At 45.7% G+C, this 27,582-nt stretch overlaps 1 protein-coding gene across 1 annotated transcript in view; it reads left to right on the top strand.

Moving 5' to 3' along the window:
* SNED1 (sushi, nidogen and EGF like domains 1) overlaps positions 1 to 27,582 on the top strand; it is a 684,146-nt gene that overhangs the window by 237,116 nt on the left and 419,448 nt on the right. Inside the window, 2 exon segments of the mRNA XM_030215639.1 lie at positions 50 to 212; positions 5,000 to 5,125. Coding sequence (XP_030071499.1) covers positions 50 to 212; positions 5,000 to 5,125 — 289 coding nt within the window.

Raw genomic sequence — 27,582 nt, 5'->3', positions numbered from 1 at the left:
AGGGTATGTTCCCCCCTCAGAGTCCACACTTTTCCTCTTGTCTTCCTAGGCAGGCTTCAACGCTGGTGATGGAAAGCGATATTTCAACATACCAGGGTCACGTACTGATGACATTGTTGATGTAGAGTTGACAACGAATGTGGGGATCCCTGGACGTTGGGTGTTCCGGATCGATGATTCCCAGGTGCAGGTGGGGGGCTGCAACAACACAAGTAAGAGATCCCCTAAATTCTGATGGTAGCCATTTTGAATTTTTATGTTAACTCTGCTAGGTTCACCCAAAATGATTATACTCAGTGATACTAGGACTTGATTCACTAAGGCTTTTCTCCCATTCAGTGTCTATGGGAAAAGACTTTGATGAATAAGGCCATAAGGAATCCTTTTACTAAAGTGCGCTGAAAAATGGCTTGCGGTAGTGTAGGCGTGGGTTTTGGGCGCACGCTGATCCGAAAATGGAAGTGCAGCAAAATCAAAATTGCCACGCATCCATTTTGGGTCTTTGACCTTACTGCCAGCCATTGACCTAGCAGTAAAGTCTCACACAGTAACCGGGTGGTAATGACCTACGCGCGTCTGATATGCACATCTGAAAATAAAAAAGATTTTTCAGCCGTGCGTATTGGATGTGCACCAAAAATGAAATTACTGCAAGAGCCACATGGTAGCCAGGCAGTAATTCCATTTTGGCATGCGTTGGGCATGCATAGACACTTACGAGACTTAGTAAAAAGGCACCTGAGTAGTACTGTGGACTATGTCATAAATGTGGAACCCAAAATTACCATGTAAAAATTTGTATTTAAGCTTAGTAAAAATATTTGCAGGAAGCATTAAATATTTTTTTAAGAAACATTATATGAATGATCATATTTGTTTTTCAAGTCTGAAGCATATGCTAGAACTAGGATACAGTGATGTAACAGAAGGTTCCCAATTGGCACCATATTACCAGAGATAGTCTAAACCTTTGCCCTATTGTATCAGGGCCCTATATTGCAGAATATTCTAGAGATTTAGACACTAGAAGGCTATAACTATAATGGGGTAAAGCCAGATTGTCTCAGTCTGACCCTGATGACAATCTGGCTTTGCCCCATTATAGCAGAGACAATCAAGACAACAAATTCAGTACCCTGTTTCAAACAATGGCCAACCAGATCACGCGTGTCCAGCAGGATCCCAAAAAGTAGATAAAATTCCATGTTGCTTACACAGAAGAATAAACAGTAGCTTTCCACAAGTCTACCTGGCTAATAATGGTTTATGGACTTTTCTTCCAGGAACTTGTCAAAACCTTTTTTTAAATTCAGCTTTAACCTGCTTTAACTACCTCCTCCAGCACCAAATTTCCAGAATTTAACTGTGCACTGAATCAAAAAAAAAATCAGCAATTTTATTTAAATGTACTACTTAGAACTTCATGGAGTATCCCCATTTTTTTTGAAAGATTAAACAACCAATTTGTATAGCACATGAGACATCTTTCAGTGTTTAGTGGGAACACCAAGGTTATGAAAACAGTTACAAATATTTGCAATAAATAATTTTCTAAGAAACATTACAACTCTCTCTCTCTAAAGGGCTGTTAGCTTACCCAGTACAATAAGTCAATATTCACTAATTACAGCTATAAAACATATATTGTTGAATATCAAACCATTATATTGTGAATATGAAGGAAAAGGCACATCAGTTGTATTCAGCATCTTCTTAGTCTTTTGATAATTTGAAGACAAATTGATTTTTCATTCTTCATCAGTCAAAAAACCTCCTCCTCCCTTTACTGATTCAAATGTTCTCCTTTTTGGCTTTTTTTTTTTTTTACTATCTTTCTCTTTCAATAAAAAATATATCAATTTGTAATTTTCCTTTGATTTGTTTTGTTTTCATACCAGAACCTATCTGAAAGCTAAGTGGATGTTTCAACTAATGTCTAACACTATTTTGAAAACAAAAAAATCAAGGGGAAATTACAAATTGATATATTTTTTATGAAAAGAGCTAAAGATAGTAAAAAAAAGCCAAAAAGGAGAAAATTTGAATCAAAAAAGGGAGGTGGAGGTTTTTAGTCTTATGATGCGTGAGAAAATCCATTTGTCTTCAAATTGTCAAAAGACTAAGAAGACATTGAATACAACTGAAGTCTTTTCCTCCATATTCACAATATAGTGGTTTGATAAGTGTATTCAGCAATATATGTTATATAGCTGCCATTAGTGGATAGTGACTAAGAAACATTACACAAATGCCCAAAATAGCCTGAAGGAACAGCACAGGGAGTTAAACTGATAAAAAAAGGGATGGCAATTCTATAAAGGGGCACCTAGATGTAGGTGCCATGATGCAGTGTGGGGAGTGCCTACTCTGTTATAGAATACTAATGTAAGGGTGCACCTGAATGTGGGCATGAACTTGTATGCCAGGTCAATGGAAGGCGTAAATGGGCACACCTAAGTGCAGCAAGCACCACTTTCAACTAATAGTATTCTATAAGTTGAGAGCCTATGTTGGAGATATGCCCATTCCCACCCATTCTCCTCCCACACATCCACCTCTTTTGCACTTCCGCGCTATAATACTTATTAGATTAGATTATTTTTTCTAGTCTACCCTTATCCAGGTTGGATTACAATAAAAACATCCATAAAATAAACAACAAACAAGGAAAAAACCAAACACATTACAGATATATCAATCAATCAGAACAATAAAAACCCTTATGCAAAAAAAAAGTCTCTGAGCTGTTTCCGAAATGCTGATCCACTGGTTTGACATTTAAGTCGTAATAGCAGATTGTTCCATTCAACTGGAACCTTTATGCGCACCCTTATATAATAGCGCCCAGGACACTTATACATGTAAGTGCCAATTAACTCTGCATTTACACACACAAAGCGTGCATATGTGTAGATGTGCAGTTAGAGAATTGCCCTGAAAATGGCAGTCTTATGTGTTATTAATAGCTGCATAAAGTTTCACTTTCACAAATGACTATCTGGTTTGAAGTACCTATATATATTTTTTTATTTAAAATGATTATTGTATGTATGTGTCTGGGCACACTGTCACAAGGACTCATTCTGTACAGTTTGTGTTTGATTTTCTGATGAACCCTTCTGCAGCACAGCTGCTCTTAATTACTTCATGTCCTTGGTTTCCCAGTCAGAAGCAAATTCTTGCAAGTCTCAGAGGCAGCCAAGCCATCTTACCTGGGTTTCTCCTTTTTCACTCATCCTCAAACAAAGCTAGATTCCACTTCCAAAATATTTTAAGGCGGACATTGTTTATGATGGGTGAGAATACAGCTTGATTGTCCTCAGTTATATTTGCTCTGCAGGGGCTCAGACTAAGAAAAGCAGTTTGGTGAATATAGTGAAACAATTGTAACATCAATGTCTTAGGGGCCCTTTTACTAAGCACTGCTAAAAAGTGTCCTGCACTATCCCCAGTGCAGGTCATTCCCATGTGCTAAAGCCACTTTTAGCGCAGCCTGTAAATAGCCAAATTTCCTATTTCTGCAATAATGGCTATGCACTAATTTTCCCATTAGTATGTGACTGTTATTGCATGAGCACCTACTGTGACCTATTTTGTAGGCGGTAAGGGCTCACATACTAACTGCGCTAATCAGTTAGCACACGGCAATGCCCACATGCTAACTAATTAGCACAGCTGCACCTACTCTCTGCCCCCAAACCAGGGGCATAGTCAGACCTCAATGTGGGGGAGCACATTTTGGCTCGCCTCCTCGACGCTGCCCTCCTGACGCCACCTCCACCACCACCCCACAGCCGCTACCGCCTCCCTGCTGCCGCCCTCCTGCCACCGCTTCTTCCCCCCTCACTGCTGCTCTCCCAACCTCCACCAGCTAAAGCGTTTGTGCCGCACTGGACTCACATTGCTTGGTGCCCTGTCCTGCTTTCAGTCGCTGTGCACACTTGTTTTAATGAAACTGAGCATGAGCATTAGCTGGCAGGGGTTGAGGACCCCCACAAGCCAAACTGGGGGCCCCAGAGCCAATTTGGGGGGCCCCAGGCCCCCGTGGTCCCCGTAGCCATGCCACTGCCCCAAACACTCCCCTAGTACATGGCTACACCGCTGCTCTATTTATATACAAGAAGCACATACATACAAATATAAAACACACTTGGGCTGACATTCAGCCAGTGGGAGGCAGCCAACATAAGTGCTGCGGTCAGAACTGACCCGGATATTCAATTCCAGGCTATTTCCAGTGACCAGCATTGAATATTCAGTCCAATATGCCCACTAAATTTTGTCGATCAGTGCGAATATTGCCAGTTATTGTGCGATATAGCTGGTTAACTTTTTGGTGCTGACTGCGAATATTCAGCAGAAATAACCAGTTATCGCATGCTGAGTATTCATGGTTAGGCACCAAATTTAACCGATCAGTAACTAACTATGGGACCCTTTTACTAAAGCTTACTGCATGCTAAATGTCACATGGCCCATGGGTATAAAGTAAGACATGCAACATTTAGCATATGCTAAGCTTTAGTAAAAGGGCCCCTATGGTAATTAATAACTTGTAATCTGAGTATACCAGTGCCATATCCTATTGCATAATATCAAAGGAGCAGTATGACTCCAGTAGGTAAAATCTTAGACATACAATAGTGGCCATGGGTAAACAGGCTCCAACTTTTTATTCTTGTGCCTGGCAACCAAATCATTGAGTCCATAAATATTATTCTTACTGAGTTTTTGTACTATATCTGAGAAATATAAGAATGAAAGAACTGACTGGATGATACAGCCAAAGGGGATAGAAGGCTACTGTACATCTCACTTAAGCTGCAAGAAATTATTTTAATTTAATCTATTCCACTTCCCCAGAGAGTCCAAAACAGATCACAACATAAAAACAGATAGATCAATACAGTTCCCAACCTACAGAATACAGTGTTTGCATATATATTGACCACGTAAGAAGCCATGCTGCCTTAATGGTTCTCAATTCTCTTGCCTACAGCTTCTGTGTGTTTGACTTTACGTCCCTGCCTGAACGCTGGGAAATGCATAGAAGACTGTGTCACAGGGAATCCCTCCTACTCCTGCTCATGCCTTGCAGGTTACACTGGCAAAAGATGTCATATCGGTGAGTGTCTCTCTTATGGTCTCTTAGAAAAGAATCTCTTCCATATCTTCATCTTCATCATACTTTTCTTACTCTTACACACCCGAATCCTCCATGATTAAATCAATAAAAGGGCTCATTTTTGAAAAAGCACAAGCAATAGATGTACTTTTTTCCATTAAAATGTTCAAATCGCTATTTTCTAAAATCATTCTTTAAGACTTTTTCAATGCAGTTCATCTAAATCTAAAGGGGAGATGTTGGAGATATGTGTTGGGCAGGACTAGGGTGGGCTTACAATTTGGACATTTTTCTGCAATAATGGAACATTGTAAAAACGTCCAGGGCAAAAAATAGGATGTTTCTGGTAAACCTGTTTCCATGACGACTAAGTGCCAAAAAGGTGCCCAAACTGACCAGATGGCCACTGGAAGGATAAAGGCCTTAATCCCCCAGTGGTCACTTACCCCCACCCACACTCCTAAGACGTGAAAGAGACAGTACATACCAGGCTCTATGATAGCTGCAGTTCTCTGAGGACAAGCAGGCTGCTTGTTCTCACTGATGGGTGACGTCCATGGCAGCCCCCCCGAACGGAAATCTTCCTAGCAACAAAGCTTGCTAGAGCCTTCGAGCATGCGTGGGCGTGCACACCGCGCATGCCTGGCTACAGGGCCGGTCAAACCCAGTAAGCGAGGTAAGCGCCGCAGGGGGCGCCTGCCTTCAAGGGCGCCGCTGCGGCGCCATACCGTGCCGCCCTTGGTGCTTTAAATCTTTAATTTACCTCCGTTCCAGCAGCCGCATCATTTGAAAGCCCTGCCCCGTCTCTAGCCTTCCCTCCCTTCGTGAGTTTGTTCCGCAGTCCCACCTTCTGATGTCATTTCCTCGAGGGCGGGACTGCAGAACGAACTCACGAAGAGGAGGGAAGGCTAGAGACGGGGCAAGGCTTTCAAATGACGCGGCTGCTGGAACGGAGGTAAATTAAAGATTTAAAGCACCAAGGGCGGCAGGGGATGGGGCGAAGGAGAATCGCTGGACAGGGGCAGGGTGGGAGAAGGGAGAAGAGAGAAAGGAGATGCTGGGGGGGGAGGGGGCGCATGGGTGCTGGAGGGGGGCACGCGGGCGCCAACTCATAGTCTGCAGGGGGGCGCCAGAGACCCTAGGACCGGCCCTGCCTGGCTATCTTCCCGCCCATCGCGCAAGAGTCCCGCTTTATTTTCTTTTCTTTCCACGGTAAAGAGACGCTGCTTGCGGTCTTTCTCCGTGTGCCCCTGAAAAGAGCCTTCGTTACGCTGTCTTTTTCCGCTTTTTTCTTTTAGTGATCTGTGGAGCTGTTTCATTAAAAAAATATATATATCCTTATTTTCTTAGTGTTTTCCCTTCTAAGTTTCCTTTTGTTCCCATTGCAGCCCTCTTAGGCCATACATATGCGTTTCTCCTTTTTATTATATTTGTACCCTGCGCTTTCCCACTCATGGCAGGCTCAATTCGGCTTATATATTGTATACAGGTACTTATTTGTACCTGGGGCAATGGGGGGTTAAGTGACTTGCCCAGAGTCACAAGGAGCTGCCTGTGCCTGAAGTGGGAATTGAACTCAGTTCCTCAGGACCAAAGTCCTCCACCCTAACCACTAGGCCACTCCTCCACTCCACTTTTGTGCCCTTCTTTTGGCACCATCGAGAACTTTGACTTCGCCGCCGCTATTTTTCCGTCCATGACATTGAGGATTCCCAGCGGCTTCAAGAAGTGTGGTCGATGCAACCGGGCAATCTCAGGTACCGATCCCCACTCATGGTGTATCCAGTGCCTTGGACCCGACCATCGCCCAGACGTATGTGAGTTGTGTCTTAGCCTTAAAAAGCAGACAAAGGCATCGAGATTAGCTCAGCGGGACCGCCTGTTTGGAGCTTTGCCCAGTTCTTCGACATCGACATCGGTATCGAGGTCGGCAGCGTCAGTGTCGGCACCGGAGATGGCATCGACGTCGGGAGCGCAGGTAATGTCTGTCTGGAGACCACCACATGCTGGGAGCAGTGAGCCATCGAGTGGGTCTCCACCTGCCTCGAAGACTCCTGCTGTGCAGGCCCACTGGGACTGACCTCTTTCGGACCCGACCCTGAGGAGGCGTGTGGATTCCACATCCTCCTCGTCGGTACCGAGGAGTACCAATGCCGTGCCTCGAGCGAAGGCTAAGAAGCATCGCCATCAGTCTCCTTCCAGACACGGTACTGGGAGCTCCGGGGCATCGAAGGATTCGGCACCCGAGAAGCGTCGACACTGGGAGGACCGCTCGCCCTCCATTCAAGAGGTGTCGGTGCATCGGTCTTCAGACAGCCCGGTACCGACTCCTCATCCCTTGCAGATTCTGCCTCCGGCTCCTGCACCGGCCCCACAGCCTTTTCCGGCAGAGACTCTGGACGAACGCCTCTGAGCCAGGTCTCCTGGAAAGCCTGCTGCGTCAGTCTGTTCCGGTACCGGGGGTGCTTGCGCCCTCAGTACCGTTGATGGACACGGCGGCTGGCTCTGTGCCTGTGGTGCAGTCTCTGACGCCGGTACCACTTGCGGCATCGGCTGCCACCCAGATCGACTCCCCGTCGACATCGCTGGAGGGAGCTTCATTGCTGCTGGCATGGGAGTCGACTTCTCCACATCGTCATCAAGGACATGGTTCCTCGGCATTGAGACGGGCCCGGTTTCGGACTGCAGTCAGAGAACTCTTGTCCGATACCGAGGAGGATGCCTCGTGGAAAGGAGGATCCCAGATATTTCTCTTCTGAGGAGTCTTGTGGTGTTCCCTCTGATCCTACTCTTTCCCCAGAAAGAAAGCTTTCTCCCCCGGAGAGTCTTTCTTTCTATTCATTTGTCTGGGAAATGTCTGTGGGCATTCCCTTCCTTGCGGTGTCTGTGGATGAGCCCAGGACTGAGATGCTCGAGGTCCTTGACTATCCTTCGCCACCTAAGGAGTCATCCACTGTCCCTCTGCATAATGTCCTTAAGGAGACATTGCTAAGGAACTGGATGAAACCACTATCTAATCCCACCATCCCCAAGAAAACTGAGTCCCAATATTGGGTTCACGAAGAACCTGAGTTGATGAGGACACACATACCTCACGACTCTATGGTTGTGGATTCCGCTCTCAAGAGAGCCAAGAGTTCTAGAGATTTCGCCTTGGCACCCCCGAGATGAGAATCTAGATCTCTGGACTCTTTTGGGAGGAAGGCCTATCAGTCCTCTATGCTCATGTCCAAACTTCAGTCTTACCAGCTCTACACGAGCATTCACATGCAGAACAATGTGAAGCAACTGACGGACTTGGTGGATAAGCTCCCTGTGGAGCTCACCAGGCCTTTTCAGGAGGTAGTCAGGTAGCTGAAGGCGTGTCGCAAATTCCTGTCCAGGGGTATTTACGATACTTTTGATGTTGCATCCAGATCCGCTGCTCAAGGTATAGTGATGCGCAGACTCTCATGGCTGCGTGCCTCTGTGGACAATCGAACCCAGCAGCGACTTGCGGATCTTCCTTGCCGGGGGGATAATATTTTTGGCAAGAAAGTCGAGCAGGTGGTAGAGCAGCTCCACCAGCGGGAAACTGCCCTCGGCAAACTCTCCCACCGGACGCCTTCAGCATCTACCTCAACAAGTAGAAGGTTTTTCAGGGGAAGGAGGACTGCTCCCTATGCTTACAATAAGTGTAGGTACAATCCACCTTCTCGACAGCCTTCTCAGGCTCAGCCCCAGCATGCTCATTCGCGTCAACAGCCAGACAGGCTCCTGCAGCTCCCCAGCAAAAGCAAGGGACGGGCTTTTGACTGGCTCCAGCTGAGCATAGCCACCATAAAAGTACCTATGCCGGACGATCTTCCGGTCGGGAGGAGGTTAAAATATTTTCACCAAAGGTGGCCTCTCATAACCTCCGACCGGTGGGTTCTTCAATTAGTCCGGTCAGGGTACTCCCTCAATTTGATCGCTACACCTCCAAATTGCCCACCGGGAGCTCAGTCTTTCAGCTTCCAGCACAGGCAGGTACTTACAGAGGAACTCTCCGCCCTTCTCAGCGCCAATGCGGTCGAGCCTGTTCCACCAGGACAAGAAGGGCTGGGATTCTATTCCAGGTGCTTCCTTGTGCAAAAGACAACGGGGGGGGGGGGGGGGGGGGGGATGCGTCCCATCCTAGACCTAAGGACCCTGAACAAATATCTAGTCCGAGAAAAGTTCAGGATAGTTTTCCTGGGCACCCTTCTTTCCATGATTCAGAAAAACGATTGGCTATGCTCTCTGGACTTAAAGGATGCTTATACACACATCCCGATACTTCCAGCTCACAAGAAGTATCTTCGATTTCGTCTGGGCACTTGACACTTCCAGTATTATGTGCTGCCCTTTGGGCTCGCCTCTGCGCCCAGGGTATTTACAAAATGCCTGGCTGTGGTTGCAGCATCGTTACGCAGACTGGGAGTGCACATGTTTCCTTACCTCAACGATTGGCTGGTGAAGAACACCTCGGAGGCAGGAGCTCTACAGTCTATACAGATGACTATTCAACTCCTGGAGCTACTCGGGTTTGTCATAAATTATCCAAAGTCCCATCTCCTTCCAGTTCAGAAACTAGAATTCATAGGAGCTCTGCTGGACTCACAGACGGCTCATGCCTATCTCCCAGAGGTGAGGGCAGACAATCTTCTGTCTCTTGTCTCCGTGGCCAGAGCGTCTCAGCAGATCATAGCTCGGCAGATGTTGAGACTTCTCAGCCATATGGCTTCCACAGTTCATGTGACTCCCATGGCTCGTCTTCACATAACATAAGCTCAATGGACCCTAGCTTCTCAGTGGTATCAAGCCACAGGGGATCTAGAGGATGTGATCCAGCTGTCCAGTGCTTTTCACAATTTCCTGCAATGGTGGATGATTCAATCCAAATTGGTCTTGGGACGTCCTTTCCAAATTCCTCAGCCTCAAAAAGTGCTGACAACGGATGCATCCCTTCTTGGGGGGGGGGGGGGAAGCCCATGTTGATGGGCTTCACACACAAGGAGTTTGGTCCCTCCAGGAAAGAGGTTTTCAAATCAACCTCCTGGAGTTGCGAGCGGTCTGGAATGCTCTGAAGGCTTTCAGAGATCGGCTGTCCTATCAAATCATTCAAATTCAGACAGACAATCAGGTTGCCATGTACTACATCAACAAGCAGGGGGGCACCGGATCTCGCCCCGTGTCGGGAAGCCGTCCAGATGTGGCTTTGGGCACGCCAGCATGGCATGCTTCTCTAAGCCACGTATCTGGCAGGCGTAAACAACAGTCTGGCCGACAGATTGATCAGGATAATGCAACCTCATGAGTGGTCGCTCAACTCAGGCATCTTACGCAAGATCTTCCGAGAGTGGGGCACCCCCTCGGTGGATCTTTTTGCCACTCAGCTCAATCACAACATCCTTCAGTTCTGTTCCAGACTTCAGGCCCACAGCAGACTAGCGTTTGATGTCTTTCTCCTGCATTGGGGGAAAGGCCTTCTGTATGCGTATCCTCCCATACCTCTGGTAGGGAAGACTTTGCTGAAACTCAAGCAAGACGGGGGGGGGGGGGGGGGGGGGGGACCATGATTCTGATTGCACCCTTTTGGCCACATCAGATTTACATAGTAACATAGTAGATGACGGCAGAAAAAGACCTGCATGGTCCATCCAGTCTGCCCAAGACAAACTCATATGTGTATACCTTACCTTGAATTTCTACCTGTCCTTTTCAGGGCACAGACCATATAAGTCTGCCCAGCAGTATTTCCCGCCTCCCAACCACCAGTCCCGCCTCCCATCACCGGCTCTGGTACAGACCGTATAAGTCTGCCCTCCCTATCCTCGCCTCCCAACCACCACCCCCTCTTCTCCCCAACTGCTCCGCCACCCAATTTCAGCTAAGCTTCTGAGGATCCATTCCTTCTGCACAGGATTCCTCTATGCATATCCCACGCATGTTTGAACTCCGTTACCGTTTTCATCTCCACCACCTCCCGCGGGAGGGCATTCCAAGCGTCCACCACCCTCTCCGTGAAAAAATACTTCCTGACATCTTTCCTGAGTCTGCCCCCCTTCAATCTCATTTCATGTCCTCTCGTTCTACCGCCTTCCCATCTCCGGAAAAGATTCGTTTGCGAATTAATACCTTTCAAATATTTGAACGTCTGTATCATATCACCCCTGTTCCTCCTTTCCTCCAGGGTGTACATGTTCAGGTCAGCAAGCCTCTCTTCATACGTCTTGGAACGTAAATCCCATACCATCCTCGTAGCTTTTCTTTGCACCGCTTCCATTTTTTTAACATCCTTCGCAAGATACGGCCTCCAAAACTGAACACAATACTCCAGGTGGGGCCTCACCAACGTCTTATACAGGGGCATTAAAACCTCCTTTGTTCTGCTGGTCACTCCTCTCTCTATACAGCCTAGCAATCTTCTAGCTACTGCCACCGCCTTGTCGCACTGTTTCGTCGCCTTCAGGTCCTCAGATACTATCACCCCAAGATCCCTCTCCCCATCCGTGCCTATCAGACTCTCCCCGCCTAACACATACGTCTCCCTTGGATTTCTACTCCCTAAGTGCATCACTTTGCATTTCTTCGCATTGAATTTTAATTGCCAAACGTTAGACCATTCTTCTAGCTTCTTCAGATCTTTTTTCATGTTTTCCACACCCTCCGGGGTGTCCACTCTGTTGGAAATCTTGGTGTCATCCGCAAAAAGGCAAACTTTACCTTGTAACCCTTCGGCAATGTCACTCACAAATATATTGAACAGAATCGGCCCCAGCACCGATCCCTGAGGCACTCCACTACTCACCTTTCCTTCCTCCGAGCGAACTCCATTCACCACCACCCTCTGGCGTCTGTCCGTCAACCAGTTCCTAATCCAGTTCACCACTTCGGGTCCTATCTTCAGGCCGTCCAGTTTATTTAAGAGCCTCCTGTGGGGAACCGTGTGGAAAGCCTTGCTGAAATCTAAGTAGATGACGTCCATAGCACGTCCTTGATTTAATTCTCCCGTCACCCAGTCAAAGAATTCAATGAGATTCGTTTGGCACGATTTCCCTTTGGTGAAACCATGTTGTCTCGGATCTTGCAACTTATTGGCTTCCAGGAAATTCACTATCCTTTCCTTCAGCATGGCTTCCATTACTTTTCCAATAACCGAAGTGAGGCTTACCGGCCTGTAGTTTCCAGCTTCTTCCCTATCCCCAATTTTGTGAAGAGGGACCACCTCCGCCGTTCTCCAATCCCTTGGAACCTCTCCCGTCTCCAAGGATTTATTAAACAAGTCTTTAAGAGGACCCGCCAGAACCTCTCTGAGCTCCCTCAGTATTCTGGGGTGGATCCCGTCCGGCCCCATGGCTTTGTCCACCTTTAGCTTTCCAAGTTGTTGATACACACTCTCTTCCGTGAATGGCGCTCTATCCACCTCATTTTCAGGTGTACTTTTGCCAGTCCCTCTCGGTCCTTCCCCAGGGTTTTCTTCAGTGAAAACAGAACAAAAGTATCTATTTAGCAAATTGGCTTTTTCTTCATCATTTTCTACATTTGGTTCCCTCTTCTTCTGGAGTTGTCCTCTGAAGAACCGTGAAGATTGGAGTGTTTTCCAACCCTCATTACTCAGAATGAGGGGGCACTTCTGCATCCCAACCTCCAGCCTCTGGCTCTCACGGCCTGGATGTTGAGGGTGTAGACTCTGCCTCCTTGGGTCTTTTTGAGGGTGTCTCCCGAGTCTTGCTTGCTTCCAGGAAAGATTCCACTAAGAGGAGTTACTCTTTCAAATGGAGGAGGTTTGCTGTCTGGTGTGACAGCAAGGCCCTAGATCCTCGCTCTTGTCCTACACAGACCCTGCTTGAATACCTTCTACACTTATCAGAGTCTGGTCTCAAGACCGTAAGAGTTCACTTAGTGCAATTAGTGCTTTTCATTATCGTGTAGAGGGTAAGCCTATTTCTGGACAGCCTTTAGTTGTTCGCTTTATGAGAGGTTTGCTTTTGTCAAAGCCCCCTGTCAAACCTCCACCAGTGTCATGGGATCTCAATGTCGTCCTCACCTAGCTGATGAAACCTCCTTTTGAGCCACTGGATTCCTGCCATCTGAAGTATTTGACTTGGAAGGTCATTTTCTTGGTGGCTGTTACTTCAGCTCGTAGAGTCAGTAAGCTTCAAGCCTTGGTAGCCCATGCTCCCTATACTAAATTTCATCATAACAGAGTAGTCCTCCGCACGTACCCTAAGTTCTTGCCAAAGGTGGTGTCAGAGTTCCATCTGAACCAGTCAATTGTCTTGCCAACATTTTTTCCTCGTCCTCATACCCACCCTGCTGAACATCAGTTGCATACATTGGACTGCAAGAGAGCATTGGCCTTCTATGTGGAGCGGACAAGCCCCTTCAGACAGTCCACCCAAATGTTTGTTTCTTTCAATCCCAACAGGAAGGGAGTTGCTGTCGGAAAATGCACCATTTCTAATTGGCTAGCAGATTGCATTTCCTTTACATATGCCCAGGCTGGGCTGTCTTTTGAGGGTTATGTCACGGCTTATAGTGTCCGTCCATGGCCCACTTGAAGTCAAAAACAACAAAACAAGCGGAAGAAATCCAGAAAGACCAGACTGAAACCACAGATGGTAAGAGCACCAACAAGTTTTATTGGGACCCTACACGGTCCGTGTTTCAGCCGAAAAGGCCTTCCTCAGGGGTCTTCAAATTGACATATACGGATGTTCCTCCAAAGGTTTTCACAAAATGAGACGATCTGGACGCTGGTGCTGTCCAAACGGAGCATAGACTTTACAGTCAACCACTATAGAAGAGATTTGCAAGGCTGCGAAGTGGCCATCAGTCCACACATTCACATCTCATTACTGCCTCCAGCAGGATTCCCGACGCGACAGTCGGTTTGGGCAGTCAGTGCTGCAGAATCTGTTCAGGGTTTAGAATCCAACTCCACCCCTCTAGACGCATTTTTGTTCTGTTTCAGGCTACACTGTCAGTTAGATGTTACTTCGTAGGTCAATCTTTGTTATGTCCTCGCCGTTTCGAGGTCCAATTGACCTTCTTTGTTGTTTTGAGTGAGCCTGGGTGCTAGGGATACCCATATGTGAGAACAAGCAGCCTGCTTGTCCTCGGAGAAAGCGAAGATAGATACCTGTAGCAGGTATTCTTCGAGGACAGCAGGCTGATTGTTCTCACAAACCCGCCCACCTCCCTTTTGGAGTTGTCCTTTCTTTTGTTATTGCTTTATAATTTAACTAAGGTGGGACTCTCGTGCGACAGGCGGGAAGGTAGCCGTGCATGCAGCTTTGGTGCTAGGAAGCTTTCCGTTCGGGGGGGCTGCCGTGGATGTCACCCATCAGTGAGAACAATCAGCCTGCTGTCCTCGGAGAATACTTACTACAGGTATGTATCTTCGCTATATAAGCAGCAAACAGGTCCCTGGAGTATCCTAGAACACAAAAACATCTAAAATGGAGCGATTTTCAAACCAAAAAGATAGACGTTTTTCTGGTTCAAAAATGACCATGTTCAGCACTGGGTTTTTGAATGTTGTTCGCAAAACATCCAAAATCAGATTTGAACATCATATCAAAACTGCCCCTCAGGATTCAACCAATGCTTGGATGACCTATTGAGTATTCAAAGATATGATATAATACCACTTGTTGTTCAGGAATATATAATTTATAAGTGACTTGAACATTTAGAATAGCCCTTTTATATACCCAAGTATGCACTTATCAAACTGTCAAGGAGTGTACATATATAAAAGTAGGTGCTCAGAAAATACGATACCTACATTCACATGTGTAGGCATTCCTAGGAGCAGAGAGTGGACAAAGCATACATCTTACTGTACACTGCCTTGAGTGAATTCCTTCAAAAAGGCGGTAAATAAATCCTAATAAATAAATAAATGTGCCAATTTCTTCTAGTATATACACAAAGTGGGCAACAGTAGTTTACCCTGTTACTATGCATTAAACCACGTGTTACTTAATTTTTGTGAATTTCTCTGTCAGGGGTGTGGCATGGATAGAGAGTGGGTGTGGAAGGTGTTTGGCAGTTAATGTGCTGCACTTATTGTGTGCTAATTGCCTAATGCAGAGTTAATGTGGGACCACTGATGCCTCCTAAATAGGAAGCAGTAAGTACTTCTGCATTATTTGGGAGCAGGTACAGCACGTTAATTGGAATGTTAATGAATAACCTGCAATAAAAAATAGTGAGGGCACCACTTAGAGGGGCATAATCGAAAGGGGTGCCCAAGTTTTCCTGAGGACGTCCTCGCAGGATGTCCCAGCGAAGGGGAGGGGAAACCCGTATTATCGAAACAAGATGGGCGTCCATCTTTCGTTTCAATAATACGGTCGGGGACGCACAAATCTTGACATTTAGGTCGTCCCTAGAAATGGTCGTCCTTAGACTTGGTCGTTTCTGATTTTCGGCGATAATGGAAACTAAGAATGCTCATCTCAGAAACGATCAAATGCAAGCCCTTTGGTCATGAGAGGAGCCAGCATTCGTAGTGCACTGGTCCCCCTGACATGCCAGGACACCAACTGGGCACCCTAGGGGGCACTGCAGTGGACTTCATAAATTGCTCCCAGGTGCATAGCTCCCTTACCTTGTGTGCTGAGCCCCCCCAAAACCCACTACCTGTCATGGAACTGGGTATGATATTTGAGGCTGGCAAAAAATATTTTAAAAAAAAATTTTTGAGGGTGGGAGGGGGTTAGTGACCACTGGGGCAGTAAGGGGAGGTCATCCCCGATTCCCTCCGGTGGTCATTTGGTCAGTTTGGGCACCTTTTTGTGGCTTGATCGTAAGAAAAAAAGGACCAGGTAAAGTCGTCCAAGTTTTCGTCAGGGACGCCCTTTTTTTTCCATTATGGGTCGAGGATGCCCATGTATTAGGCACGCCCAAGTCCCGTCTTCACTATGCCTCTGACACGCCCCCGGGAACTTTGGTCGTCCCCGCAACGGAAAGCAGTTCGGGACACCCAAAATCGGCTTTCCATTATACCAATTTGGGTGACCCTGTGAGAAGGACGCCCATCTTGTGATTTGTGTCGAAAGATGGGCATCCTTGTCTTTTGAAAATAAGCCTGTTAGTGATGCAGCATTTGTTTTGGATTTGCCACGCATATGTAGCTAAAGTATTTTGGGGCCCTTTTACTAAGGTGCACCGAGAAATGGGCAGCGCTAATGTAGGCTTGTGTTTTGGGTGCATTCAGATCCATTTTTCAGCACGCTTGTAAAAAAGGCCTTTTTAAAATTTTTGCCTAAAATGGACGTGCGGCAAAATAAAAATTGGTGCACACCCATATTGGGTCTGAGACCTTACCACATCCATTCACTTAGTGGTAAGGTCTCATGCGGTAACCATGCAGTAATCATCCACGCATATAGAATGACAATTACCACCCGGTTTCTGCCACGCGCCAGAAAATAAAAATTATTTTCCGGTGTGCGTAGCAGACACGCGTCTAAAATGAAATTACCACAAGGGCCACGTGGTAGCCAGGCGGTAACTCCATATTATGCATGTTGGGTGCGCATAGGCGCCTACGCAGCTTAGTAAAAGGGCCCCTTTATGAAGGCAAAGGGGTGGCTTAAATAGGATTCGGAAGACACATAACCCCGAAATCTATATAGCGTGCCTAGAGATCCCTCTTAACAAGCAATAATGGGCACTAATTGGCACTGATTAGAATTTACGCGCACAACTTGCTAAGCATATTCTGTAACAAAGTGCGTTGAACTTCTACCGCGCGCAGGCAAAAAAGGGTGTGGTTATAGGTGGAGCGATAGGGAAAGAAAGAGGGGGCATTTTGTGGGCATTCCAAGATTTACGCACACAGTTATAGAATATGGCCCAGTAGATTTACACCACATTTTTGTTGGAGTAAATGGATACATGTAGTTGTAGGTGCTAAGATATCAATTAAGTGTATTCTATAATCGGCGCCTAAATCTAGGCACTGATTATAGAATATGCTTAGTCGGCAATGATTTCAGCACCAATTTTTATGTGCAGTATATAGAATCTCCTCCATAGAGGCTAGAAAATTTATGGGTAGCTTTGGGAAAGTTAAAAGGTCCTATCTTAATATTATACAAATAATTCAGGGGGTTTGACTTTCATAAAATTAATTTTATGGTGAAATGGGAATGGGATTTAGGGGTTAAATTTACCATAGGAGAATGGAAGCAATATTGGTTGAAATTAAAAAAGCATCCTCATGTGTACTAATCCAAGAAAATGTTTATAAAATAGTAACTCAATGGTACTACTTGCTGGAGAGATTAAAAGCAATGTTTCATGGAGTCTCAGATTTGTGCTGGAGGTGTGGGGAGGAGATAGAGTCACTCTTTACATATCTATTTTATTTATTTATTTATTTATTTACAGCATTTCAATTCCTCACAATCTAAAAATTCTCAGTGGATCACAATTGAAACACACACAATATAAAATAACAGACAAAATCACTAACAAACACTAATCTTTACTGCCTCTTTCAAAACATATCATCTCTGTTAAAACAAATATTTTAAATGATTTCAAACTGCCTCACAAGCTTGCCTAAAAAAATATGTTTTTAATTCCTTTTTAAATGCCTCTATTTGTTGAATGTTTTCCTAAATGAAAAGGAAGAGTATTCCATGGTTTGGGTCCTGCAACTTGATACATTGAGGCTCCGTATTCTTCCAGCCTCACTACATGGAGAAAGGCAGTACCTCTAACAATGCCTTCTCAGCTGATCTTAGCGCTCTTGCTGGTTGATAAATCCGCAAACTGCTAATAGTCACTACCAGGGCTTTTTTTTGAGGGGGTATGTGGGGGTATTGTGTACCGGCACCTTTTCCATTGACTACTAAAATTAACCCATGGTCCCCAAGTATTAATGAAAGAGCTCAGGCCCTACACACCAATTCTGCCTTGTTATAGATTCTGTGACTGGTTTCAGGGGGCCTGGCTACTGAGGGGTGGGTCCCTCAATGATCCCCCCCATCACTGAAGGATGGCCTGGCATTTGAGTACTTGTACCTTTTTCGCAAGAAAAAAAGCACTGGTCACTACTGATATTAGATTATTCATATCTTAAATTTTACTCGATACTTAATAAGTAACCAATGTAGCCCCCTAAAAACTGGGGATATATGTTTGAAACAAGAACAACCATCTAAAGTTCTGATAGTAGCATTTTCGGCTACCTGCAGCACCTTAAAAGATCTCTTAGAAATACGAATCAAAAGTCCATTGCAGTAATCAAAACATGGAATTACAAGGCTCTGTACTACCAGCTAAAATGATTTTCTGCCAAAAAGTCTCGCAATCTTCTAACTAATCTTAATTTTGGAAAAAATAAACCAACAGTCTTACAAACTTTATGTTTCATATCATAGGCGCCTCGTATAAGAGGCTTGGGGAGGCTAAGCCTCCCCAGCCCAGCTGTGAGCTTCGCGGTGGCCCCACCTGCCTCCCTCTCCAAATGTACCCCGAGACTCCCAACAACAAAATCTTCTGCTGCCGCCGCTTCTATTGAGCAGCGCAGCGGCAGCCGCTTCTCTCGGAGCCAGCATAACATAAGAAGAAAAAGAAGCGCGGGGCCGCAGCAGCGTTCAGACATGCGCTGTCGGCTCTGCCGGTCTCTGCCCCGTGACGTCAATTTCCCGTTCCGGGGGCAGAGGACCGGCAGAGCCGACAACGCATGTCTGAACGCTGCTGTGGCCCTGCGCTTCTTTTTCTTCTTCTGTCAGCACTGCTGTGAAGAAGCCCGGGCCGGAGGGAGAGAAGAGAACGTGTGGAAACGGTAGGATGAGAGAGAAGGAGAGCAGGGGAGAGCCAGAGAGCAATAGGGAAAGAAAGAGGGGACATGGAAAAGAGCAGGGGAGAGCCAGGGACATGGAAAAAAGCAGGGGAGAGCCAGAAAGAGATGGGGAGAGAAAGAGGGGCCATGGAAAAGACCAGGGGAGAGCCAGGGACATGGAAAAAAGCAGGGGAAAGCCAGAAAGAGATGGGGAGAGAAAGAGGGGCCATGGAAAAGAACAGGGGAGAGCCAGGGACATGGAAAAAAGCAGGGGAGAGCCAGAAAGAGATGGGGAGAGAAAGAGGGGCCATGGAAAAGAGCAGGGGAGAGCCAGGGACATGGAAAAAAGCAGGGGAGAGCCAGAAAGAGATGGGGAGAGAAAGAGGGGCCATGGAAAAGAGCAGGGGAGAGCCAGGGACATGGAAAAAAGGAGGGGAGAGCCAGAAAGAGATGGAGAGAGAAAGAGGGGCCATGGAAAAGAACAGGGGAGAGCCAGGGACATGGAAAAAGGAGGGGAGAGCCAGAAAGAGATGGGGAGAGAAAGAGGGGACATGGGCAGGAGAGAGAGAGAGAGAAGCTGCTGGGGAGAAACTGGGGGAGACCCTAGCTGTCAGACTGAGAAATGCTGGCTGGATGAAAGGAGGGAGAAAGAGTAAAAATGCTGGAAGGAGGGAAGAAACTGGTAAGGAGGGAAAGAGGAAAGACACTGGAAGGATGGGGTGAGAGAGGACATGCTGAATGGAAAAGGGTCAAGAGAGAGAACTGTCTAGAAGGAAGGGGAGATAGAGGAAGACAATGGACGGAAGGATTGGGAGAGTATAATGGGTGGAAGGATGGAGAGAGAAAGAGGGATGACACTGGATGGAATGGTAGGAGAGAAAGAGGGAAGGTACTGGACATGGATGGAGGGGAGGGAAGTATATGCACATGAATGGAGGGGAGTGAGGAGAAATGCTGGATATGGATGGAGGGGAAACTGTTAAATTTAAGAGCTGGATCGGGATACTGAAGGATAGGGACAGGGCTACAGATGGTAGACAGGACGCATAAGGACACAGGAGGATGGTGGACATGGTGAGAATATCAAATGGAAAGAAGACACTGCATAAAACAGAAGACACTGGGACCAAAGCGAATAGAAAAACTAAATGATCAGACAACAAAGGTAGAAAAAAGTATTTTATTCAGAATTTATTAACTGGAATATGTCAGCTTTTGGAAATGTGCATCTGTGATATTTTGCATGTAAGTTTCAATTTTTCTAGTATTGCTCCATGCTGAGTCTGACTTCTTGAGGTAACTTTCCAGTTTTGCCTTCATATCTGTTGTGTCATGTGGTTTTCATGTGTAATCAAGGTGCAGTATTCTACTAGTGTGTAGTATTTACAGCCCATTTTGGGCTTTTTTTTGTTTCACTAGGTTGTGTACTGGTGTTTTAGAGCCCAGTGTAATTACAGTGCTGCCTTTCCATGCATAAGGTTGTAGCTCCTCCTGTCCTTGGAATTAGTGCTGTTATGGTTTGCTAAGGTTATGAGTGTGTTTTTGCACAAGTTTGGGTATAATGTTTTGCAGTGGAGAGATTGTGTATTGGCCTTACTGAGGTGGCACCAAAACTTCAGAAAGGGTTTTAGAGCCTAAATCATGACACACTACCTCTTGAAGGATCTACATATAGTCGTTCATAAAAGGAGCTCATTGTGAACACTATCCACCCTAAAAGGGTGTTTTGTGGCTCTACATGAGAATTGTGATATTATGATCCCTTGTTTCATATTGTTGACGGTCTGCATTTTCCGTATGGGTGGTATATTGGTTTATTAGGGTCTGCCCAGTGTTATGGTACAGTAAGGTTCTGAGTGTGTTTTTGCATAAATTTGTGCATAGTGTTTTACAGTTGAGCAATTGTGGTTAGTACATGCTTTGAGCAACCACTTTATTCTTTGACATATGATACATATTTAATATCTAAATGTAATAAAAGGTATTAATTGTGACTTATTTTTACTTATTTTTTTTCTGTGTTATCAGACAATTATGGATGTAAGCCCCGCCCCTGGCCCCACCCCTAACCCTGCCCCCTTTAGCCTCCCCAAACAGTTGGGCCACCGACCGCCTATGTTTCATATTCAATCCAGAATCGAAAACCACACCCAAATTATGAAGTTTACTCACTAAACTTCATCATCAATCAAAAAAGTTGTAGGAATATCACTAAAAGAATGTCCTGATAAAACCAAAATTTGAGTTTTAGACATGTTTAATTGAAGATGATTAGCAAACATTCACTAATCAATAGCATATAAGCAAAGCCATAACTTATCAAAACATTCTTCAAAAATGTATCCACAGGTAATAAAAACTGTATATGATCGGTATAAACCTTAAACTGTACACTCAAGCAACGTAACAGTCTACATAAGGGTAACAGAAAAATATGAAATAACATTGGTGACAAGCAAGATCCTTGTGGTACTCCTGATGTAATTTCTACCTCTTTAGATCTGGATAAATCTTTGGTTACAAAAAAGTCTCTCTCTGAAAAAAAGGACTGAAACCATTTTAACACTACACATGAAAGGCGAACAGATCGTAAACGATTAACAAGAATTCTATGGTCAACTGGGCTGAAAGCTGCAGAGATGTGTAAAGTCACTAATAAGTAATGTCTACCCACCTTCTTTCACCAAATCTAACATTGAAAAGATCAGCAATGTCTCAGAATCATGTTTTTCCCTAAAACCAAATTGGTTGATATCTAGAATCTTGTGGTTATCAAAAAACACCCACAACTGGTCGTAGACAGTTTTCTAAATGGTGTTTGCAAGAAAAGGTAAAGATGAAATAGATCTGTAACTATCAACAGACAACAGGTCCAGAGACTGATTCTTAAGTAAGGTTTCACTGATGCTACCTTCAATGGTGGCCATGTGAAAAGTTAAAGGATTTTTGGACAGGAGTAATTACGACATTATCTCAATGGATAGAAACAGGTTTTGACTCCACTACCAAATTTTGTTTGCTTGGACTGGGCAACAGAATAGGATTTCGTCAGTAACACTGATTAAAGTGTAATGGATTGGCAGCTGCAATGTGCAAAATAGCAGCAAAGTGGAAGAGTGCCATGGGACTGTCATTCTCAGAATGGAAACAATAGGTGAAACTTTTGCTAGAAATGGAAAAACTTACAGACAAATGAAGAAGCTTCTTTGCTAGAAGAAGAGATGATTGGGCCAAAATTCAAGAACTGATGAGTTGGGGGCGGGAGTATGAGAACTGTGGAGCTGAGGGGAGTGAGTTTATTCTTGCTACCAGGAAAGATGTGCACACCAAAACAGTACTTATGGTAAATCATATGGGAGGGGGTAAGGTGGGAGGGACGGAGATTTTTGTTTTGAGGCGGGAAGATTAGCCAAGATCCTTCTCCCAGTCTGTAAATATCAGACTCTCACCGCCTAACACGTACGTCTCCCATGGATTTCTACTCCCTAAGTGCATCACTTTGCATTTCTTCGCATTGAATTTTAATTGCCAAACCTTAGACCATTCTTCTAGCTTCTATAGATCCTTTTTCATGTTTTGCAGTCCCTCCTGGGTGTCCACTCCGTTACAAATCTTAGTATCATCCACAAAAACAGGGCCGTGCCTAGGGTCTCTGGCGCCCCCCTGCAGACTATCAGTTGGCGCCCCCCCCCCCCCGTGAAAATGATCACCCCCCCACCCCGGTGAAAATGATCGCTCACCACTTGCCACACTGACAGGAATTGTCAGCAATATTCTGAGAAACAAATTGCTATACATTGCAAAATAAGATAGCAGATGTAAATTCTCAAAGTGGACATATTCCAAACGCTAAAATGAAAATAAAATGATTTTTTTCTACCTTTGTTGTCTGGTGACTTTCTTTTTCCGATCATGCTGGCCCAGTATCTGAGTCTGCTGCTATCTGTCCTCTTAACTCCATTTCCAGGGCTTCCTTTCCATTTATTTCTTTACTTTCCTCCTTTCTTCATTTCTTGCTCTATATCCATTTCCAGCAATTTCTTCTCTCTCCCTGGGTCCTGTCCTCCCATCCACGTCCATCCTTGTCCCTCTCTGCCCTTCCCTCCTCCATCCATAGCCAGCAATCCTCCTCTCTCCCCTCCCCTCCATTTCCAGCAAATTGTCCTCTCCCTGGGCCCCCATGTCCATCCCTGTCCCTCTCTGCCCTTCCCTCCTCCATCCATAGCCAGCATCCTCCTCTCTCCCCTCCCCTCCTTTTCCAGCAAATTGTCCTCTCCCTGGGCCCCCATGTCCATCCTTGTCCCTCTCTGCCCTTCCCTGCTGCATCCATAGCTAGCAATCCTCCTCTCTCCCACCCCCTTCCAGCAATTTGTCCTCTCCCTGGGCCCTGCTGCTGCCCTCCCATCCATGCCTCTCTGCCCTCCCATCCATGCCCTCCCATCCATGCCTCTCTGCTCTTTCCTCCGCGCCCTGGGGCCTTTAAATCTTTTACTTCCGGTCGCAGCAGCGTCAGTGAAAGCGGAGCGCTGCCGACGTTTCCCTTCCCTTCGCGCTCTTGGTTCCCTCAGTGTCCGCCTTCTTCTGACGTCAGAAGAAGGCGGGACACTGAGGGAACCAATGAGTGCAAGGGAAGGGAGACGTCGGCAGCGCTTTCACTGACGCTGCTGCGACCGAGGTAAAAGATTTAAAGTCCTCGGCGGCGCGGGGCAAGGGTAAGCACCGCGGTGGCGCCCTCCAGAGGTGGGCGCCCCCCTGCGGCGCTTACCACGCTTACCGCATCGGCACGGCCCTGCACAAAAAGGCAAACTTTACCTTCTAACCCTTCGGCAATGTCACTCACAAATATATTGAACAGAATCGGCCCCAGCACCGATCCCTGAGGCACTCCACTACTCACCTTTCCCTCATCCGAGCGAATTGCGTTAACCACCACCCTCTGGCGTCTGTCCATTAACCAGTTCCTAATCCAGTTCACCACGTTGGGTCCTATTTTCAGCCTGTCAAGTTTATTCAAGAGCCTCCTGTGGGGAACCATGTCAAAAGCTTTGCTGAAATCTAAGTAGCAAACATAATCAACACATCCATTTACCAGTTCATCTAATCATTAACAACAATGACCCAGAAATTACCTCCTACCAACCTTCTTATCCTCCATGCTCTTCCCCTACCTCTTCTTTATCGCTCCACTTCCTTACCTATCCCTATCCTTTCTCTCATACCTCTTTTATCCCAGTTACTCCATTTGTCCTACTACATACCTCCTTTGTTGATTCTGATACTACAAATTGTATTCTCTTGTTACTATGTAAGCTGCATTGAGCCTGCGATGAGCGGGAAAGCGTGGGGTACAAATGTAATAAATAAATAAATAAGTAGATTACGTCACCCAGTCAAAGAATTCAATGAGATTCGTTTGGCACAATTTACCTTTGGTAAAACCATGTTGTCTCTGATCTTGTAACTTATTGGCTTCCAGGAAATTCACTATCCTTTCCTTCAGCATCGCTTCCATTACTTTTCCAATAACCGAAGTGAGGCTTACCGGCCTGTAGTTTCCAGCGTCTTCCTTATCACCACTTTTGTGAAGAGGGACCACATCCGCCATTCTCCAATCCCACGGAACCTCTCCCGTCTCCAAGAATTTATTAAACAAATCTCTAAGAGGACCCGCCAGAGCCTCTCTGAGCTCCCTCAGTATCCTGGGGTGGATCCCATCTGGTCCCACGGCTTTGTCCACCTTTAGATTTTCAAGTTGTTCATACACACCGTGAACGGTGCTCTATCCACTCCATTCTCATTCGTGCTTTTGCCAGTCAATCGCGGTCCTTCTCCAGGATTTTCTTCTGTGAAAACAGAACAAAAGTATCTATTTAGCAAATTTGCAAATAGGGTGAGGGAAGATGAAGGGGATAGGTGGTTCCATTCAAGGAGTTTTAATAAGACAGGAGACGGCATGAGTCTATTTGGCCCATTCTGTGGGCTGAAGCCAGTGGGTGGAGCAGATAAAAGACACTTGGAACACTCAGGGGCCCTTTTACTAAGCTGTGTAGGCACCTACGTGCACCCAACGCATGCCAATTCAGAACTACCACCTGGATACCGTGTGGACCAGGCGGTAATTTCATTTTATACATGCGCCCCACTACATACGCTGGAAAATTTCTGGTGCGCAGCGCTAACCGGGCAGTAATCGGCATTGTACACACACTGATGATTACCACCCAGTTAACACATGAGACCTTACCGCTAAGTCAATGGGTGGTGGTAAGTTCTCAGGCCCAAAATGGACACGCACCATTTTTCATTTTGCCGCACGTCCATTTTCGGCCTTTTTTGCAGGTGCAATGAAAAATGAACCTGTGCACGTCCAGTACACACGTCTACACCAGTGCAGGCCACTTTTCGGTGCACCTTATTTATTTATTTATTTATTTATTTTACTGTGCTTATATCCCACAATTTCCCACCTCTGGCAGGCTCAATGTGGCTTACAACAATTGAATAACAGACAGGGTACAATAAACGGAAAGGGGTAAGCAGGACAGTAAGTTAGAGAAAAATAGATGAGTCAGTCCAGGATAGCAGTGTCAGTCCATACTGGTGGCTTCCTGAGATTAATGAGGGCAAACAGGATCTTTGGGGTAGGCTTGCTCAAAGAAGCAGGTCTTATGCAATTTCCTAAAAGCCAGGTAATCCGGAACCGTTCTCACTGATTTTGGCAGGGTATTCCACAGGTCAGTGCTGACATAGGTAAAGGTGGAAGCATACATGGTTTTATACTTCAGCCTAGAACACGTAGGGTAATGGAGGGTTAGGTATGAACGGGCAGTCCTGAGTGAGTTTCTAGGAGGGAGGTGGACAAGGGCATCCATATACGCTGGGGCTGCTCCATAAAGTATCTTGTGGATTAGGGTACAGATTTTAAAATGTATACGCTCTTGCACAGGAAGCCAATGCAATTTCTCACAGAGTGGACTGGAACTGGTGAACTTGGAGACACCATAGATGAGTCGTGCTGCTGTGTTTTTGGACGGTTTGTAGCTTCTTTAAGAGTACGCCAGTGCACCCCGTGTAGATGCCATTGCAGTAATCTAGTCGGCTCAAGACTAAGGATCTGACTAGATCGCAGAAAACTTCTCTGGGGAAATACAGTTTCACTCACCTTAGCTTCCAGAGAGAGGAGAATGCTTTCTTGGTGGTTGAGATGGTATGTTCCAGCAGCGTTAGGTTCCGATCTACTATGACACCTAGTATTCGAAGGCTTTCCGAGATGGGCAAGGTAAAACCTGGCACGGATAAGTTGGTGGGCCTGAACTTATTAAAGGGAGAGGCAAGGACAAGACAGTGAGTTTTGTCGGCATTAAGTTTTAGCTTGAATGCATTGGCCCACGCCAGCATGGTATTTAGTCCAAGGCTGATGTCGTCAGCAATCTCTGCAAAATTTGTATGAAATGGGATGTAAATGGTCACATCATCTGCATAGATAAATGGATGAAGGCCGAGTTTTGAAAGAGCCGCAACCAGGGGAATCAGCATTACATTGAATAGGGTTGGAGAGAGCGAAGAGCCTTGGGGCACTCCACATAGCTGGTGCCATGGAGAGGATAATTGTGAGCCAGTCTTCACCTGGTAGGTCCTGGTAGTTAGGAAGCTGGCTAGCCAGGAAAGTGATCGAGAAGCCTCAGCAGGATAGCATGGTCTACCATTTCAAAAGCACTTGAGAAGTCAAATTGAATTAGTAGAATGCTTCTCCCTATAACGGTTTCTTGTTTGAAGGTTGTGAGGAGGAGCGTAACAAGCACTGTTTCTGTGCTGTGAAGGGCACGAAAGCCAGATTGCGATTCATGAAATATGGAGTTCCCGTCCAGATACTCTGTGAGTTGCTTGTTCACCATGCTCTCCATGAGCTTTACAAATAGCGGTATTGATGCAATAGGGCGATAGTTAGTGAGATCGGCACTATCTTTTTTGGCATCTTTTGGTACCGGGGTGAGTAGAATGTTCCCATGGGTGTCAGGGAAAAATCCGTTACCTAGCATGAAGTTCAGGTGCTGTGTTAGATCAGTGATGAAGCAAGCAGGAACATTTTTAAGCAGATAGTTTGGGCAGGCGTCCAGGTAGCAGAACCTCAGTTTGCTCAATTGTTTGTACCTGCTATGCTGCCTCAGATCCAGTTTGATAAGTACATAAGTAATGCCACACTGGGAAAAGACCAAGGGTCCATCGAGCCCAGCATCCTGTCCACGACAGCGGCCAATCCAGGCCAAGGGCACCTGGCAAGCTTCCCAAGCTTACAAACATTCTATACATGTTATTCCTGGAATTGTGGATTGAGCAATAAAACCAAAGAGTGAGGTAGACTCAAAGAGGAAATCAAAGTGTAAAAGTCTTCATTATAAAAAGGCGTAAGGCCGACCATTTAATGTAAAAGTCTATATAATAAAAGGTATAAACAGCATATTTAAGTGTAGCATATCTCCCTTTTCTCTCCTTAATTCTGGAGAACATTTGTTTTCAGAAACAGCAGTTGGAATTGTAAGACTGAGAGGTGAAAAACAATAATGGCTGGACGTTGACAAGAATAAAACAGAAATCTCAACAAATACATTTGTTCAGCATTTAGGGGTCCTTTTACTAAGGTGCACTG

This window comes from Microcaecilia unicolor, chromosome 10 (genome assembly GCF_901765095.1).
Source record: "Microcaecilia unicolor chromosome 10, aMicUni1.1, whole genome shotgun sequence".
NCBI lineage: Eukaryota > Metazoa > Chordata > Amphibia > Gymnophiona > Siphonopidae > Microcaecilia > Microcaecilia unicolor.
This window is presented reverse-complemented; position numbering and strand designations above follow the sequence as displayed.